Consider the following 17,976-nt stretch of genomic DNA (forward strand, 5'->3'; position numbering starts at 1 on the left):
TCACCACCCAAACAACAGCCTGTTCAAGCTGCTGCGGTCAGGCAAGCGCCTATGTACACACGCAACAAGAACAGAGAGACTCCGGCTCAGCTTCTTCCCCCAGGCCATCAGAACACTGAACTCTACACACACAAGTACACATGAGCACACACATACACACACACAACACACATTCTGCATTTGCTCACACAAATGGTCACTTTAAACTAAATGGAAAGGACACTTAAAGGAACAAGGAAAATAAAGGCCACTTTAAGGAAAGAACCGATGTGTATAGTTTAGAAATAGCAAGTATAGCATAAGGATATAGAGTAAAAACTGTATATTGTATAGTGTAGTGGGCACTTACATGGACACTTACATGGACTGGACATAATCCACCTACACTGTCACTTTAAGGACACGGGGCATTGTGGGTAGCTAGAGCGGCCATATGAACTCTTGGCATGGTTTGTTGTGGTATGCACGCTATGCTAATAAATGACGCACACTGATGTGTGGTCAAAGAAACTTTACTCTCTCTGGTCGTGATTTCCCATCTCCTACATTGGTGAATCTGACATTCTTGGACGCTTTCAAGAACGATTGAACAATGGAACAGGCAGTCGCGCTGAAATTTATGGAAGCAGCAGTCGCGCTGAAATTGCCAGAGTTCTGGGAAACGCAAGCTACTGCATGGTTTGTGCAGGCGGAGGCGCAGTTTGCAATAAAGAAAATAACGAAGGATGATACCAAGTACTATCACGTTGTCGCTGTGCTGGGAACTAACACAGTAGCCAGAGTGGTGAGTCTACTCACAAACCCTCCGGCGCACGACAAATATGGCACGCTGAAGGCACACTTGTTAAAGTGTTTTGAATTATCTGAGGTGGAACGAGCTAACCGGCTGTTTTCATTACAAGGTCTGGGCGACAGTAAACCGCCCGGGCCGGCGCTCAACAGTGGCCATGAGCGTTGGTGGGGCCGGCAGGCTACTGTTTATTCGGGACACCATCTCAGGCAGGCGTTTCATGTGCGACACAGGGGCACGGAGAAGCGTGCTGCCTGCGTCAAGGGTGGACACCCTGGCCAACGGACATGGGCTCCCTATGGAAGCTGCCAATGGTACTACAATCCGCACGTATGGCAGTAGGCTAGTGGAGCTGTGTTTTGGTGAGCGGCGGTTTAGCTGGGACTTCATCACTGCTGATGTGTCTGTGCCCCTGCTGGGTGCTGATTTTCTATGTGCTTATGGATTGTTGGTGGATGTCAGGAACAATCGCTTGATCGACGCCACCACCTTTTGTTCATTTGAATGTACTGTCGGGGCAGCGCCTCCTGTGGGTTTGTCTAACATGTTGTCTGTTACAGATGAGTTTCACCAGCTACTAGCTGAGTTCCCTGTCCTTAGCCAGCCCACTTTCTCGTCCTCCACCAGTAAGCACGGTGTGGAGCATCACATCGCTACGGCAGGTGCGCCAGTCTACTCCCGGGCTCGGCGCCTAGATCCTGCCAAGCTGGCCGTTGCCAAGGCAGAGTTTTCCAACATGGAGAACCTGGGCATTATCCGTTGTTCTGACAGCCCATGGGCCTCACCCCTTCACATTGTCCCCAAGGCTGCCGGCGGGTGGTGCCCGTGTGGCGATTACCGCCGCCTTAACGAGGTAACTACACCGGACCGATACCCGGTTCCACATATTCAGGATTTTTCCACCCACCTGGTCCGGAAACTCGTATTTAAAAAAATGTATTTAGTTCGAGGATACCACCAGGTGCCGGTCCACCCAGCGGACATCCCTAAGACGGCGGTGATTACTCCATTAGGTTTATTTGAGTTCTTGCGCATGCCTTTGAACTGCCTTTTTTGTTTGTCTACTTAGATCAGTGATTCCCAACCTGGGGTCCGCGGACTCCCTGGGGGTCCGCCAGGGGGCGCAGGGGGTCCGCCAGACCACAGATGATTTGAGGTATTTTTTTTCTTTTTTTTTTCTTTCAGAGAAATATTTAATTAGCATATTTTTATCATCAGAAGCATGAATAGTCTCTCCACTACAATAAAAAATAAAGATAAATAAATAAACATCTAGACATGATTTTTGAACGTTAACAGTAGGCTACCGGGTAGCCGCTAAAACGCGAATCAGTTGACTATCACTTTCCGTAGCTAGCCTAGCACGCTAGTTAACTTTCTCGGCTCGTCTGCAGTCAGCCGCCAGAGGCGAAAATGTGTGACAAATGAAAAGGAGATGACTGCAAAGTTAGGACCTACAGCAATCGCGAAAATTACATCACCATGGGCTTCACTGAGGGACCAGACAAACGACCTGCGTGTGTGATTTGTGGAGAAAAGTTGGCAAACTCGAGCCTGAAGCCCAGCAAGCTGAAGAGACATCAGGCGTCTATGCACCCAGAAACCGTTGGGAAGGATCCAGACTTTTTTCGGAGGAAAGAACAGTCTCTCAATACAACCGAGGCCCAATGGCGTGAATACCAAATCAAGCCGCATTTCTCGGAGACGCTCTCTGATTAGCCGACGCCTGTTTCTACACTGGTTAAGCTTAAGCACTCTTGTCTTGGGGTCCTGGCCAAGATTGCAGTGACTGTTCCACATTGCCTGTGGTGAATTTTTTCCTATTGCTAGGTTTTAGTGAGTTTGTCCTTACCTTTGCGTGGGGTATGTCTGGGAGTGTTGCATTTATTTTGCATTTATTTAAACAAAATTGGACTTTATGGTGTTCTTGTTTTGTTCTTGACTTATTGTGATGTTTCTTCTTGACTTGTTTAAAGAAGACGTGTATGGCCCATGGGGACATTAACGTGTGTTGTGGGCCTTACAAATACATTTGATTTGATTTGATTTTGTGTATATTTTGTATAGTATTTGGTCTTTATTCTTTTGACTTCTTTTACTGCCCTGAGCACAATCTCAGGAGGCTCATATATACAGAACCTACCATTGCAATACAATGTACCTTGTTATATGTGACAAATAAAAAAATAAATTTAACACACACACACAACACATATTGCTCAGTAACTAGTGCAGTTCCTAGAATAAATGAATATGACACCCTGGTCAGTGGGGGTGAACTAGAGGGGAGTCTATTTTTGGATATTGATTTGGTGCTTAAATCACAGCACAATAGCATAGTTTGTTGGTTACAAACAATATAATTTCAGTGGTAGATAAGGCTCTGGTTCTTAGGGACTGGTTCTCTCTATTTAAGATAATGATTTCTGATCCCTGTATGTCCAATTTGTGACTGTTTTCATTTAAATTTTGATTGTGTTATGTTGTTACTGTAAACATGTTGTTACTGTAAACATGTTACTGTAAACATGTTGTTATTGTAAACATGTGGTTATTAAACATGTTATTGTAAACATGTTGTTATTGTAAACATGTTGTTACTGTAAACATGTTGTTACTGTAAACATGTTGTTATTGTAAACATGTTGTTACTGTAAACATGTTGATATTGTAAACATGTTGTTACTGTAAACGTTGTTACTGTAAACATGTTACTGTAAACATGTTGTTACTGTAAACATGTTGTTACTGTAAACATGTTGATATTGTAAACATGATGTTATTAAACATGTTGTTATTGTAAACATGATGTTATTAAACATGTTGTTATTAAACATGTTGTTACTGTAAACATGATGTTATTAAACATGTTGTTATTGTAAACATGTTGTTATTGTAAACATGTTGTTACTGTAAACATGTTGTTATTGTAAACATATGTTGTTACTGTAAACATGTTGTTACTGTAAACATGTTGTTACTGTATTGTTACTGTAAACATGTTGTTATTGTAAACATGTTGTTATTGTAAACATGTGGTTATTAAACATGTTATTGTAAACATGTTGTTATTGTAAACATGTTGTTACTGTAAACATGTTGTTACTGTAAACATGTTGTTATTGTAAACATGTTGTTACTGTAAACATGTTGATATTGTAAACATGTTGTTACTGTAAACATGTTGTTACTGTAAACATGTTGTTACTGTAAACATGTTGTTACTGTAAACATGTTGTTACTGTAAACATGATGTTATTAAACATGTTGTTATTGTAAACATGATGTTATTAAACATGTTACTGTAAACATGATGTTATTAAACATGTTGTTATTAAACATGTTGTTACTGTAAACATGTTGTTATTGTAAACATGTTGTTACTGTAAACATGTTGTTATTGTAAACATATGTTGTTATTGTAAACATGTTGTTACTGTATTGTTACTGTAAACATGTTGTTATTGTAAACATGTTGTTATTGTAAACATGTTGTTACTGTAAACATGTTGTTATTGTAAACATGTAAACATGTTGTTATTGTAAACATGTTGTTACTGTAAACATGTTGTTACTGTAAACATGTTGTTATTGTAAACATGTTGTTACTGTAAACATGTTGTTATTGTAAACATGTTACTGTAAACATGTTGTTATTGTAAACATGTTGTTACTGTAAACATGTTGTTACTGTAAACATGTTGATATTGTAAACATGTTGTTACTGTAAACATGTTGTTACTGTAAACTGTTACTGTACAAAAGGGAAACCTCAGCTTCCTGGAATAAAGGTTTGAATGAATATTGATTGCACCAGTTGTGTGTGGCTCCCTGCTGCTCTGCTCTACAACTCTCCAGTAGCTTTAACTGAGGACATCTCTTCATCTCTGCCAGCATGTTGTCCAGTCAGCCGCTGCCCGCTGCCCATCCCCCTGCATGTAAATATGACCTGGCGGTGTTGGTTCAAGCAGCCTGTATCCTTGACAACATGCAGAGATGAGGTACCAACCTCGCTATAGTCTACCTCGCAGTGTGGCACAACACCTACTGCTAAATGTGATTCAAATTGTACTGCAGGGTACATCGGATGCATTAGGTTGTGTAGGATATAGTTGTGTAAAGCAACCATGTTGTAGTTTAATTAACGGACCCACTGCAGACAGCCACGGCCGGCTATACATAGACGTGTTGAGGCCCGACATGCTGCCTGCCGGTCAGGGGGTGTGGAGAACAGCCCTGCTTTTGTTCGAGCCTCGGTCCTTTATCCCGGCACAGCCCCGGCTTTAGGACACAGACACAGTGCTACACAAACACACAACTGCATGATGACTGGGCCGAAATGAGCTATAGGCGCGTTTTTAAAACAACGCGTCCCTATATTCAGTCAACTTTCCACGAGCGACACAGAATGTGACAGATACCCGCACGCAAACATGATACATCCCGAGTCCCGACGGGGAATAGGCGCGTAAAACCAACACTCAAAATGACAAAAAAACATTATCTATCAAACTATTTCGAATAGCGATGTTTAGTATTCAGTGGAGCTAATTACAATGTACTTGCCTCTACTGTTTGGCTCATCGACGCAGCCCGTCCAGGTCCTGTCTGTCAGCTCAGAGTGCAGGAATCAGCGCATTGTGTCCATCCTCCTCTCCAGGGCGCGGCGCGGCGCGGTGTCCATCCTCCTCTCCAGGGCGCGGCGCGGCGCGGCGCGGTGTCCATCCTCCTCTCCAGGGCGCGGCGCGGCGCGGTGTCCATCCTCCTCTCCAGGGCGCGGCGCGGCGCGGTGTCCATCCTCCTCTCCAGGGCGCGGCGCGGCGCGGTGTCCATCCTCCTCTCCAGGGCGCGGCGCGGCGCGGTGTCCATCCTCCTCTCCAGGGCGCGGCGCGGCGCGGTGTCCATCCTCCTCTCCAGGGCGCGGCGCGGTGTCCATCCTCCTCTCCAGGGCGCGGCGCGGCGCGGTGTCCATCCTCCTCTCCAGGGCGCGGCGCGGCGCGGTGTCCATCCTCCTCTCCAGGGCGCGGCGCGGCGCGGTGTCCATCCTCCTCTCCAGGGCGCGGCGCGGCGCGGTGTCCATCCTAAACATTCATTCACTTTAGACACTTTACACACTTTTAACACTACACCATCTTTTATCTATTTTATATGTATTACCAAAATATTTGAAAATACGGGTGGTCATGCCCGCATCGATTGTGCAAAATACAATAATAAAATAGACAGAAAAAGTGTGTGTGTGTGCTCATGTGTGCTTGTGTGTGGAGAGTTCAGTGTTCAATACTCTGATGGCCTGGGGGAAGAAGCTGAGCCGAAGTCTCTCTGTCCTAGTTGCTGGTGTGCGCAGGCGTTTGCCTGACCGCAGCAGCATGAACAGGCTGTTGTTGGGGTGGTGAGGGTTTTTCATTATTCTGCAGGCTCTGGATTTGCACCTCTTGTTATATAAGACCTGCAGGGGTGGTAGTGCAATACCCGTAGTACGCTCAGCTGAGCGCACCACTCTCTGTAGGGCCTTCTTGTCCTGTGCCGTGCTGTTTCCAAACCAGGCAGTGATGTTTCCAGTCAAGGTGCTCTCTACAGCTCCGGAGTAGAAGGACTGGAGAATCTTCCCCGATACTCTGAACTTCCTTAACTGTTTTGCCTTTTTCACCACAGAATCTGTGTGTGTTGTCCATGTCCTCTGTGATGTGGACTCCCAGGTACTTGAAACTGCTCACTCTGTCCACAATAGCCCAAGTATTTCACTCTAATGTACATGTATCTTATATGTGACAAATAAAACAAAACTTGAAACTTGAACTTGAGTCTATTTCTATAGCTAACCATGCCTTTAAATGAATTAAGAGTAGTGTTTATCAATTCAAAAAAAATTATAAAAAAAAAAGAATTTAGTCAGTATGAAAATCAAATGTGATCTGAATAGTGAGATCTTTTCTTTTTTTTCCTCTCTCTTTTATTCTTTATTATTATTATTATTATTATTATTACATTTTTTTCTTGTTTAACTGTGGATTGTGAGTTTCTTGTATAATGGTATAAATTATTATTTGTGTAAATTAGGTTGTACGCCGACCATTAAGTAAATACTTCTTTAGTTTAGGAATAAGGGGCAGGTAACTATAAGATTTATTCTTCTTCCTGCTCCTTTTGTCCATGGAATGATATTTATGATTGTGTATGAAGAAACTCTGATTGTATGATTCCATGTGGCAAATAAAAACTCTGAACTGAACTGAGAGTAGGGCTGGACTGGGCATCTGGCATACCGGGCATTTTCCCGGCGGATGAGTTAGTATAGAGGTAGTATTAGATGAGTTAGTATACAGGTAGTATTAGATGAGTTGGTATACAGGTAGTATTAGATGAGTTGGTATACAGGTAGTATTAGATGAGTTAGTATACAGGTAGTATTAGATGAGTTAGTATAGAGGTAGTATTAGATGAGTTAGTATACAGGTAGTATTAGATGAGTTAGTATAGAGGTAGTATTAGATGAGTTAGTATACAGGTAGTATTAGATGAGTTGGTATACAGGTAGTATTAGATGAGTTGGTATACAGGTAGTATTAGATGAGTTAGTATACAGGTAGTATTAGATGAGATAGTATAGAGGTAGTATTAGATGAGTTAGTATACAGGTAGTATTAGATGAGTTAGTATAGAGGTAGTATTAGATGAGTTAGTATACAGGTAGTATTAGATGAGTTAGTATAGAGGTAGTATTAGATGAGTTAGTATAGAGGTAGTATTATATGAGTTAGTATACAGGTAGTATTAGATGAGTTAGTATACAGGTAGTATTATATGAGTTAGTATACAGGTAGTATTAGATGAGTTAGTATAGAGGTAGTATTATATGAGTTAGTATACAGGTAGTATTAGAGGAGTTAGTATAGAGGTAGTATTAGATCAGTTAGTATACAGGTAGTATTAGATGAGTTAGTATACAGGTAGTATTAGATGAGTTAGTATACAGGTAGTATTAGAGGAGTTAGTATAGAGGTAGTATTAGATCAGTTAGTATACAGGTAGTATTAGATGAGTTAGTATACAGGTAGTATTAGATGAGTTAGTATAGAGGTAGTATTAGAGGAGTTAGTATACAGGTAGTATTAGATCAGTTAGTATAGAGGTAGTATTATATGAGTTAGTATACAGGTAGTATTAGATGAGTTAGTATACAGGTAGTATTAGATGAGTTAGTATAGAGGTAGTATTAGATGAGTTAGTATACAGGTAGTATTAGATGAGCTAGTATACAGGTAGTATTAGATTAGTTAGTATACAGGTAGTATTAGATGAGTTAGTATACAGGTAGTATTAGATGAGTTAGTATACAGGTAGTATTAGATGAGTTAGTATAGAGGTAATATTATATGAGTTAGTATACAGGTAGTATTAGATGAGTTAGTATACAGGTAGTATTAGATGAGCTAGTATACAGGTAGTATTAGATTAGTTAGTATACAGGTAGTATTAGATGAGTTAGTATAGAGGTAGTATTAGATGAGTTAGTATAGAGGTAGTATTAGATGAGTTAGTATAGAGGTAGTATTAGATGAGTTAGTATAGAGGTAGTATTATATGAGTTAGTATAGAGGTAGTATTAGATGAGTTAGTATACAGGTAGTATTAGATGAGTTAGTATAGAGGTAGTATTATATGAGTTAGTATACAGGTAGTATTAGATGAGTTAGTATACAGGTAGTATTAGATGAGTTAGTATACAGGTAGTATTAGATGAGTTAGTATAGAGGTAGTATTAGATGAGTTAGTATACAGGTAGTATTAGATGAGTTAGTATACAGGTAGTATTAGATGAGTTAGTATACAGGTAGTATTAGATGAGTTAGTATACAGGTAGTATTAGATGAGTTAGTATACAGGTAGTATTAGATGAGTTAGTATAGAGGTAGTATTAGATGAGTTAGTATACAGGTAGTATTAGAGGAGTTAGTATAGAGGTAGTATTAGATGAGTTAGTATACAGGTAGTATTAGATGAGTTAGTATAGAGGTAGTATTATATGAGTTAGTATAGAGGTAGTATTAGATGAGTTAGTATACAGGTAGTATTATATGAGTTAGTATAGAGGTAGTATTATATGAGTTAGTATAGAGGTAGTATTATATGAGTTAGTATACAGGTAGTATTAGATGAGTTAGTATAGAGGTAGTATTAGATGAGTTAGTATAGAGGTAGTATTAGATGAGTTAGTATACAGGTAGTATTAGATGAGTTAGTATACAGGTAGTATTAGATGAGTTAGTATAGAGGTAGTATTAGATGAGTTAGTATACAGGTAGTATTAGAGGAGTTAGTATAGAGGTAGTATTAGATGAGTTAGTATACAGGTAGTATTAGATGAGTTAGTATACAGGTAGTATTAGATGAGTTAGTATACAGGTAGTATTAGATGAGTTAGTATAGAGGTAGTATTAGATGAGTTAGTATACAGGTAGTATTAGATGAGTTAGTATAGAGGTAGTATTATATGAGTTAGTATACAGGTAGTATTAGAGGAGCTAGTATACAGGTAGTATTAGATGAGTTAGTATAGAGGTAGTATTATATGAGTTAGTATACAGGTAGTATTAGAGGAGCTAGTATACAGGTAGTATTAGATGAGTTAGTATACAGGTAGTATTAGATGAGTTAGTATAGAGGTAGTATTATATGAGTTAGTATACAGGTAGTATTAGAGGAGCTAGTATACAGGTAGTATTAGATGAGTTAGTATACAGGTAGTATTAGATGAGTTAGTATAGAGGTAGTATTAGATGAGTTAGTATACAGGTAGTATTAGATGAGTTAGTATACAGGTAGTATTAGATGAGTTAGTATAGAGGTAGTATTATATGAGTTAGTATACAGGTAGTATTAGATGAGCTAGTATACAGGTAGTATTAGATGAGTTAGTATAGAGGTAGTATTAGATGAGTTAGTATAGAGGTAGTATTAGATGAGTTAGTATACAGGTAGTATTAGATGAGTTAGTATACAGGTAGTATTAGATGAGTTAGTATACAGGTAGTATTAGATGAGTTAGTATACATGTAGTATTAGATGAGTTAGTATACAGGTAGTATTATATGAGTTAGTATACAGGTAGTATTAGATGAGTTAGTATACAGGTAGTATTAGATGAGTTAGTATACAGGTAGTATTAGATGAGTTAGTATACAGGTAGTATTAGATGAGTTAGTATACAGGTAGTATTAGATGAGTTAGTATACAGGTAGTATTAGATGAGTTAGTATAGAGGTAGTATTAGATGAGTTAGTATACAGTTAGTATTAGATGAGTTAGTATACAGGTAGTATTAGATGAGTTAGTATACATGTAGTATTAGATGAGTTAGTATAGAGGTAGTATTAGATGAGTTAGTATACAGGTAGTATTAGATGAGTTAGTATAGAGGTAGTATTAGATGAGTTAGTATACAGGTAGTATTATATGAGTTAGTATACAGGTAGTATTAGATGAGTTAGTATACAGGTAGTATTAGATGAGTTAGTATAGAGGTAGTATTAGATGAGTTAGTATACAGGTAGTATTAGATGAGTTAGTATACAGGTAGTATTAGATGAGTTAGTATACAGGTAGTATTAGATGAGTTAGTATACAGGTAGTATTAGATGAGTTAGTATAGAGGTAGTATTATATGAGTTAGTATACAGGTAGTATTAGATGAGTTAGTATACAGGTAGTATTATATGAGTTAGTATACAGGTAGTATTAGATGAGTTAGTATACAGGTAGTATTAGATGAGTTAGTATACAGGTAGTATTAGATGAGTTAGTATACAGGTAGTATTAGATGAGTTAGTATACAGGTAGTATTAGATGAGTTAGTATACAGGTAGTATTAGATGAGTTAGTATACAGGTAGTATTATATGAGTTAGTATAGAGGTAGTATTAGATGAGTTAGTATACAGGTAGTATTAGATGAGTTAGTATACAGGTAGTATTAGATTAGTTAGTATACAGGTAGTATTAGATGAGTTAGTATACAGGTAGTATTAGATGAGTTAGTATACATGTAGTATTAGATTAGTTAGTATACAGGTAGTATTAGATGAGTTAGTATACAGGTAGTATTAGATGAGTTAGTATACAGGTAGTATTATATGAGTTAGTATAGAGGTAGTATTAGATGAGTTAGTATACAGGTAGTATTAGATGAGTTAGTATACAGGTAGTATTAGATTAGTTAGTATACAGGTAGTATTAGATGAGTTAGTATACAGGTAGTATTAGATGAGTTAGTATAGAGGTAGTATTATATGAGTTAGTATAGAGGTAGTATTAGATGAGTTAGTATAGAGGTAGTATTAGATGAGTTAGTATAGAGGTAGTATTAGATGAGTTAGTATAGAGGTAGTATTAGATGAGTTAGTATACAGGTAGTATTAGATGAGTTAGTATACAGGTAGTATTAGATGAGTTAGTATAGAGGTAGTATTAGATGAGTTAGTATACAGGTAGTATTAGATGAGTTAGTATACAGGTAGTATTAGATGAGTTAGTATAGAGCAGGGAGGGGCAACTGGCAACAATGCGGCCCTCACCGACGTTCCATGCGGCCCCAGGCCAATATAAAAAAAAATATATATATATATATATATAATTATAATTTTTTTTTTTTTTTTATTCGACTAAGAAGAGTTGGCAGTCGACTATGGCTCCTTTCGATCGATTAGTCGACTATTTGACTAATAGGGGTCAGCCCTAGTGTGGACATATTCAATGCTGTTGAAAGTGCCGCAGCAATATGGGGGTTTTGATAAACTGTCGGCTGTTGTTACCGATGGAGCACCGGCAATGAAAGGAAAACGCACAGGATTCGCCGGGCTTCTAAGGCAGAGTGGCGTTGAGTGTCCAATGCTGCACTGCATTATACATCAGGTAAGTTCGCTAACATAATTTCCATCTATTGTGGGTCACTAATAATGACCAATGCGAGTCGAGTGTAGTCAAATTATATGCGAGAGTCGTTAAATCGTTTTTTTTTTTTTTTTTGTATCTGATATAGGAGGCTCTCTGTGCCAAGAAGCTTGACTACAGCCATGTTATGGATTTGGTTACCAAGGTTACCAATCTAATTTGTGGAGGCAACAGGTCACTAAACCATAGAAAGTTTGTCTCCTTTTTGGAAGAGATGGACACTGATTATGGCGACTTGCAGCTACACACAGAAATCCGATGGCTGAGCCGTGGAAGTGCTTGGAGAGGTTTTTTGCGCTGCAAAAAGAAATCCCCACATTCTTGGATGAGCAACTGACGAGCGACACAAGCGCATACTGCACTAAACTCAGAGATACAGCGTTTCTCTGTGACATGGCCTTCCTCACGGATATCACTTCGCACCTTAAACTGCAGCTTGAACTGTGCGAGCTACAGTCGGATCCTTTTTTTCAAGCAAAGAGAAATGAGAGGGGAATTTCGTTTTGGAAACTGCTACCTGAGCCCCGCTTCCCACTCCTCAGGGACTTTGCCCTCTCTATGGCCAGTATGTTTGGGAGCACATACATATGTGAGAGCAATTTCTCAAACATGAAGCACATCAAGTCAAAGGAGAGAAACAGGCTGTCAGATGAAACATTATTTCATCTGATGCAGATCGCATGCACAAACATTGAAGTTGACATTCCTGCTATTGTGCGCCAACAAGAGAGACAACAAGTGTCTCATTAAAGACAGGGGGGGGAGGAGATGATGAAGAGGTGTAGAGGGGGGGAAGGAGATGATGAAGAGGTGTAGAGAGGGGACCATTATTATTATTATTATTATTATTATTATTATTATTATTATTATTATTATTATTATTATTATTATTATTATTATTATTATTATTATTATTATTATTATTATTATTATTATTATAACCATTATTGACCCACTGTGGGGCAAGGGTGAATGTCATGCCAGTTTGATAAAGGGTCAATGGGAGGCATGTAGTATTGCACTTTACTTTACTTGCACTTTACTTGTTTACTTTTGTAGTGTTCAGATAACACTATAACACAAACAAGCATTCCTGCTGCATTTCACTACAACAGTAAATCAAAAGTGCAATAATAAATTATTTTGTTAAATGTATAAACTTTTATCCTGCTACTAAACAAAACATTCCTGGGTGCTTCATATCCATAACATGCATTTCAGTGTTATAATGTTTTGTTTAGTAGCAGGATAAAAGTTTATACATTTAACAAAATCATTTATTATTGCACTTTTGATTTACTGTTGTAGTGAAATGCAGCAGGAATGCTGCTTTGTGTTTGTTGAGCAGTGGGCTTTAAGTTCATACATTTATTTTATTAGAAGGCTTAATTATAATTGATCATTTTTGTATATATTTGGGGTTACACAGCAATACTTTTAAATTCAGCTGTTTATAAATTCATAAAGTTGAAATTGCATTACTAAATGCATTTGAAATGGAATAAAAACAAAGTTACAACAAATTATAATTGTTTATATACCTTATTTATCACATCTGTGACTATTATGGGCTATTTGAGTGATGGGGTACTACTGGCGGGACTGCCGATAAACAATGCAGCCCCCCAGATTGATTGTGGAAATTTTGTGGCCCTCACCATATACAAAGTTGCCCACCCCTGGTATAGAGGTAGTATTAGATGAGTTAGTATACAGGTAGTATTAGATGAGTTAGTATACAGGTAGTATTAGATGAGTTAGTATAGAGGTAGTATTATGAGTTAGTATACAGGTAGTATTAGATGAGTTAGTATACAGGTAGTATTAGAGGAGTTAGTATACAGGTAGTATTAGATGAGTTAGTATAGAGGTAGTATTAGATGAGTTAGTATACAGGTAGTATTAGATGAGTTAGTATAGAGGTAGTATTAGATGAGTTAGTATACAGGTATTAGATGAGTTAGTATACAGGTAGTATTAGATGAGTTAGTATACAGGTAGTATTATATGAGTTAGTATACAGGTAGTATTATATGAGTTAGTATAGAGGTAGTATTATATGAGTTAGTATACAGGTAGTATTATATGAGTTAGTATACAGGTAGTATTAGATGAGTTAGTATAGAGGTAGTATTAGATGAGTTAGTATACAGGTAGTATTAGATGAGTTAGTATACAGGTAGTATTAGATGAGTTAGTATACAGGTAGTATTAGATGAGTTAGTATACAGGTAGTATTAGAGGAGCTAGTATAGAGGTAGTATTAGATGAGTTAGTATAGAGGTAGTATTAGATGAGTTAGTATATAGGCAGTATTATATGAGTATGGTTCAGTATATAGGTAGTATTATTAGATGAGTCTGTATAGAACAGTTATTTAAAGTGCTAGTGCAGTTGCTATAGTGCACATGATAATGTTAATAATGATGTTAATAATGATATGCAGCTGACAGGGACGCGAACCTGCCAGCAACCAAACCACAACTTTACTTTCAATCTCATGCACGATAGAGAGCATCCTGACTGGTAACGCCACCTCCTGGTTTGAGAACAGCACTGCACACGACCACAGCAGACTGCAGAGAGTGGCTCGTTCAGCCGAACGCACCATCGAAGGTGGGCTTCCCACTCTCCAGGACATTCACACCAGGCGTTACAGGGACAAGGCTAAGAGAAGAATCAAAGACTCCTGCCACCCAAACAACTGCCTCTTTGCACTGCTGCGGTCAGGCAAGCGCTACCGGAGTCTCATGGCCGGTACAGAGAGACTCAAAAGGAGCTTCTCTCCCCAGGCCATGAGGATGCTCAATGACTCTATGCAACACTAAGCCATCCATTCTACACTCATTGCACACACATCCACATGCACACACTCACTTTAAAACACTCACCTTTAACATTCACTTTAGACACTTTTAATACACCATTTAAAAAATATATATATTTATTACTAAAATAATAAAATATAAAATATTTGCACTACATCTCTACCAAATTTGCATTCTTTCTTGTTCTTCTAAATGATTTGTTTTACTGTATGAAGCACAATCTTAGGGGGCGCATACAGAACCGAGCATTTCACTGTAATGCACATGTACCTACTATCTATGTGACAAATAAAACAGAACTTGAAACTTGAACTCATTGATGACCCCATGGCGACATTATTAAACACGTCTTCAAGATGTCTCGTGTGTCCTGGGAAATGGGGACTTTCCTGCAAGGTGTCCCGAAGGTATGATGTCCCCTTGTGACCAATACCCACCTTGCTGGGCCGCCGGGCCCTTTCCCCACGCGCCCTTTGCCCATATTTAGGCAAAACAATGACGACATGAGAGGTCTATTGTCTGGTGGGCATTAGCTAACGGATTAAATTTTGCATGGTGGGCCTACTGATGGTGATGGTGAGTGGATCCCGGCCTAGAATACACCCCCCTGTTGTTTCAGCGAGGATGACTAGGCTAGTATTACTACTGTATACTATATATATACTGTATGTATGAAACTCACAGTTGAGCTAAAACGGCCCAAAAGACGAGCTGACAGCACGGGTGCACAATTCAGCTGCCGAGTAATAATCCATCCCCTTTTATTCCAGTTCAGGTCGTTATTTATTATTAAGCTAAATGTATTATTCAGTGTCGAGCCAAAACGGCCCCATATTCTAGAGACACTTCATCACAGTACTGTCTATCTGTATGTCATGTATGTCATATATGTTATGATGAATTGAAAATGGGGGACCCTGATGTAAACAAGACGAAAGTCTTTCTCTGGTCTGCATCCCCTTAACAACATGTGTATTGAGCCGTACTGTATTGTACCCATTCTGCAATCTGTTAGTACAATTTTCATTTATTCAATCAATCAAACAGGACCAAACACTGGTCATCACCAGCTCATATCCACGATTTTATAAATAAATAATATCGGCGGGGGATGCAAAAATATCAGGGTCCCCCCCGCCAAGATTATGAATGTATGAAATTCACACCGTCGATAAGAGCTGAACAAGAGCTGAACAAGAGCTGAACAAGAGCTGAACAAGAGCTGAACAAGAGCTGAACAAGAGCTGAACAAGAGCTGAACAAGAGCTGAACAAGAGCTGAACAAGAGCTGAACAAGAGCTGAACAAGAGCTGAATAAGAGCTGAATAAGAGCTGAACAAGAGCTGAACAAGAGCTGAACAAGAGCTGAACAAGAGCTGAACAAGAGCTGAACAAGAGCTGAACAAGAGCTGAACAAGAGCTGAACAAGAGCTGAACAAGAGCTGAACAAGAGCTGAACAAGAGCTGAATAAGAGCTGAACAAGAGCTGAATAAGATTGATTGATTGATTGATTGAAAACTTTAGTAACAGATTGCAGAATGGGTACAGTACAGTACAGCTCAATACATACAATTGTTAAGGGGATGCAGACCAGGGGGGGGGGGGGGGGGGGGGGGACGGACACTGTACAACTGTACAAACAAAACTGTACATTGGAATATTGACAAGACCATACTTGGTAATTTACTGTACATTGGAGGGGGTTGTGTTCGGACATTTACAGGGGCCAGTTTCGAATTGCAGTCTCCCGTAGGTGTTTTTTTAGAGTGTTTTTGAAAGTGGGTAGTGATTCACATTCCTTTACAGCTTTGGGTAGGGCGTTCCACATTGATGTGGCATAATTGCGAAACGTGTTTAGTCCCTTGTTTGAGCCGAATCTGGGTTTAACATGATTTGTGGAGCTCCCTCTGGTGTTGTGGTTGTGGTATTCACTGACCTTTGGGAAGTATTTTGACATGTACATGGGTACCTTGGTCGTGTAGTGTATCTTGTAGACCAGGCCCATTGCAAGTTGCTGTACTCTGTCGTCTACTCTAAGCCATCCTAAGTTGTCAAAGTGGGCAGGGGTGAGGTGGGTTCTAGGAGTAAGGTCAAGCAGTAGTCTGACCAGTTTGTTTTGAGATGTTTGTAATTTTGTTTTTAGCGCCTTTGAGGTGCTTTGGTACCATGAGGTGCTTCTGCCAGAGTCTTCAGGGTATTCTTGTTTACCAGTGAGGAGATCCGGTACAAGAATCTAGTTTGTTGGTTGACTTTTTTTTATTACATTGGATGCCATTTTGTCACAGGAAAGATTTGCCTCTAGGATGGAACCCAGGTAGGTAATTTCATCTTTCCTTGTGACAATATTGTCACCCACTGTAACTGAGAAGCCGTCGGTCTTGCTGAGTTTGTTATTTGAACCGAAGAGAATGGACTCTGTTTTGCCCATGTGTAATGATAGTTTGTTATCAGCGAGCCATATGCAGATTTTGCCTAGTTCCGAGCTGAGGGTTTTTTCAACCTGTAACTTGTTCTTGTCAGAGACCAGCAGGGCTGAGTCGTCCGCAAACAGGAACAAGTTGCAGTCACAGGCTGACGACATGTCATTTGCATAAATTAGGAACAGTAGCGGACCTAGTATGCTTCCTTGTGGAACACCACAGCTTACTGTGAGGGGGGGAAGAGCTGAACAAGAGCTGAATAAGAGCTGAATAAGAGCTGAACAAGAGCTGAACAAGAGCTGAACAAGAGCTGAACAAGAGCTGAACAAGAGCTGAACAAGAGCTGAACAAGAGCTGAACAAGAGCTGAATAAGAGCTGAATAAGAGCTGAACAAGAGCTGAATAAGAGCTGGTGACGTCACAGTGTCAGAGATCAGCTGGTCGTGACTTGACTGCTGCGGTCTGCAGAGCAGCCAGGGCGGATAGTCGATAGTGGAGACGCCACACAGGGATTAGCTGCTGATCTGAGATCTGACCGAGACAACAAGCCACGTAGGACCAGAGGACCAGCAGCACCGGGACCAGAGGACCAGCAGCGGCACCGGGACCAGCAGCACCGGGACCAGAGGACCAGCGGGACCGGGACCAGGACCAGACATCATGGACTTCAACGTGAAGAAGCTCGCCTCGGACGCAGGGCTCTTCTTCACCCGCGCAGTGCAGGTGATCCAGTAGATCCTGATTACAATATGTGCTGCTGTCCTGTAGAGAGGTTTGACATCATGCATTGATCTGTTTTTATTAGTCAACAAACCCTAAATAAACACAACCACACGCTGGTTTATTGTGTGATTATTGAGACACACGGTACTATATTCTGTGGTTGTTGACTTGTTGTTGTTGTACTGGCTGCTGTACGCGGCTGTAAGAGGATCAAGTCTCCGGAACACCGGTGATCCATTATTGATGGCTGTCGTCAAGCACCGCG

General features: G+C 39.7%; 2 protein-coding genes across 4 annotated transcripts in view; one reads left to right on the plus strand and one right to left on the minus strand.

Annotated features, from left to right (window-relative positions):
• pip5kl1 (phosphatidylinositol-4-phosphate 5-kinase-like 1) overlaps window positions 1-17,976 on the minus strand; it is a gene marked incomplete at both ends in the record, with an annotated part of 469,911 nt that overhangs the window by 61,165 nt on the left and 390,770 nt on the right. The window lies entirely within an intron of this gene.
• sh3glb2b (SH3-domain GRB2-like endophilin B2b) overlaps window positions 17,550-17,976 on the plus strand; it is a 57,128-nt gene continuing 56,701 nt past the window's right edge. For all 3 annotated transcript variants that reach the window (XM_084325099.1, XM_084325097.1, XM_084325098.1), the window contains exon 1: window positions 17,550-17,711. In XM_084325099.1, coding sequence (XP_084181225.1) covers window positions 17,649-17,711 — 63 coding nt within the window. In that variant the 5' untranslated portion in view covers window positions 17,550-17,648. The remainder of the gene's footprint in view (window positions 17,712-17,976) is intronic.

The sequence above is a fragment of the Notolepis coatsorum genome (genome assembly GCF_963971535.1).
Source record: "Notolepis coatsorum genome assembly, chromosome: 11".
In the NCBI taxonomy this organism is placed as follows: Eukaryota; Metazoa; Chordata; class Actinopteri; order Aulopiformes; family Paralepididae; genus Notolepis; species Notolepis coatsorum.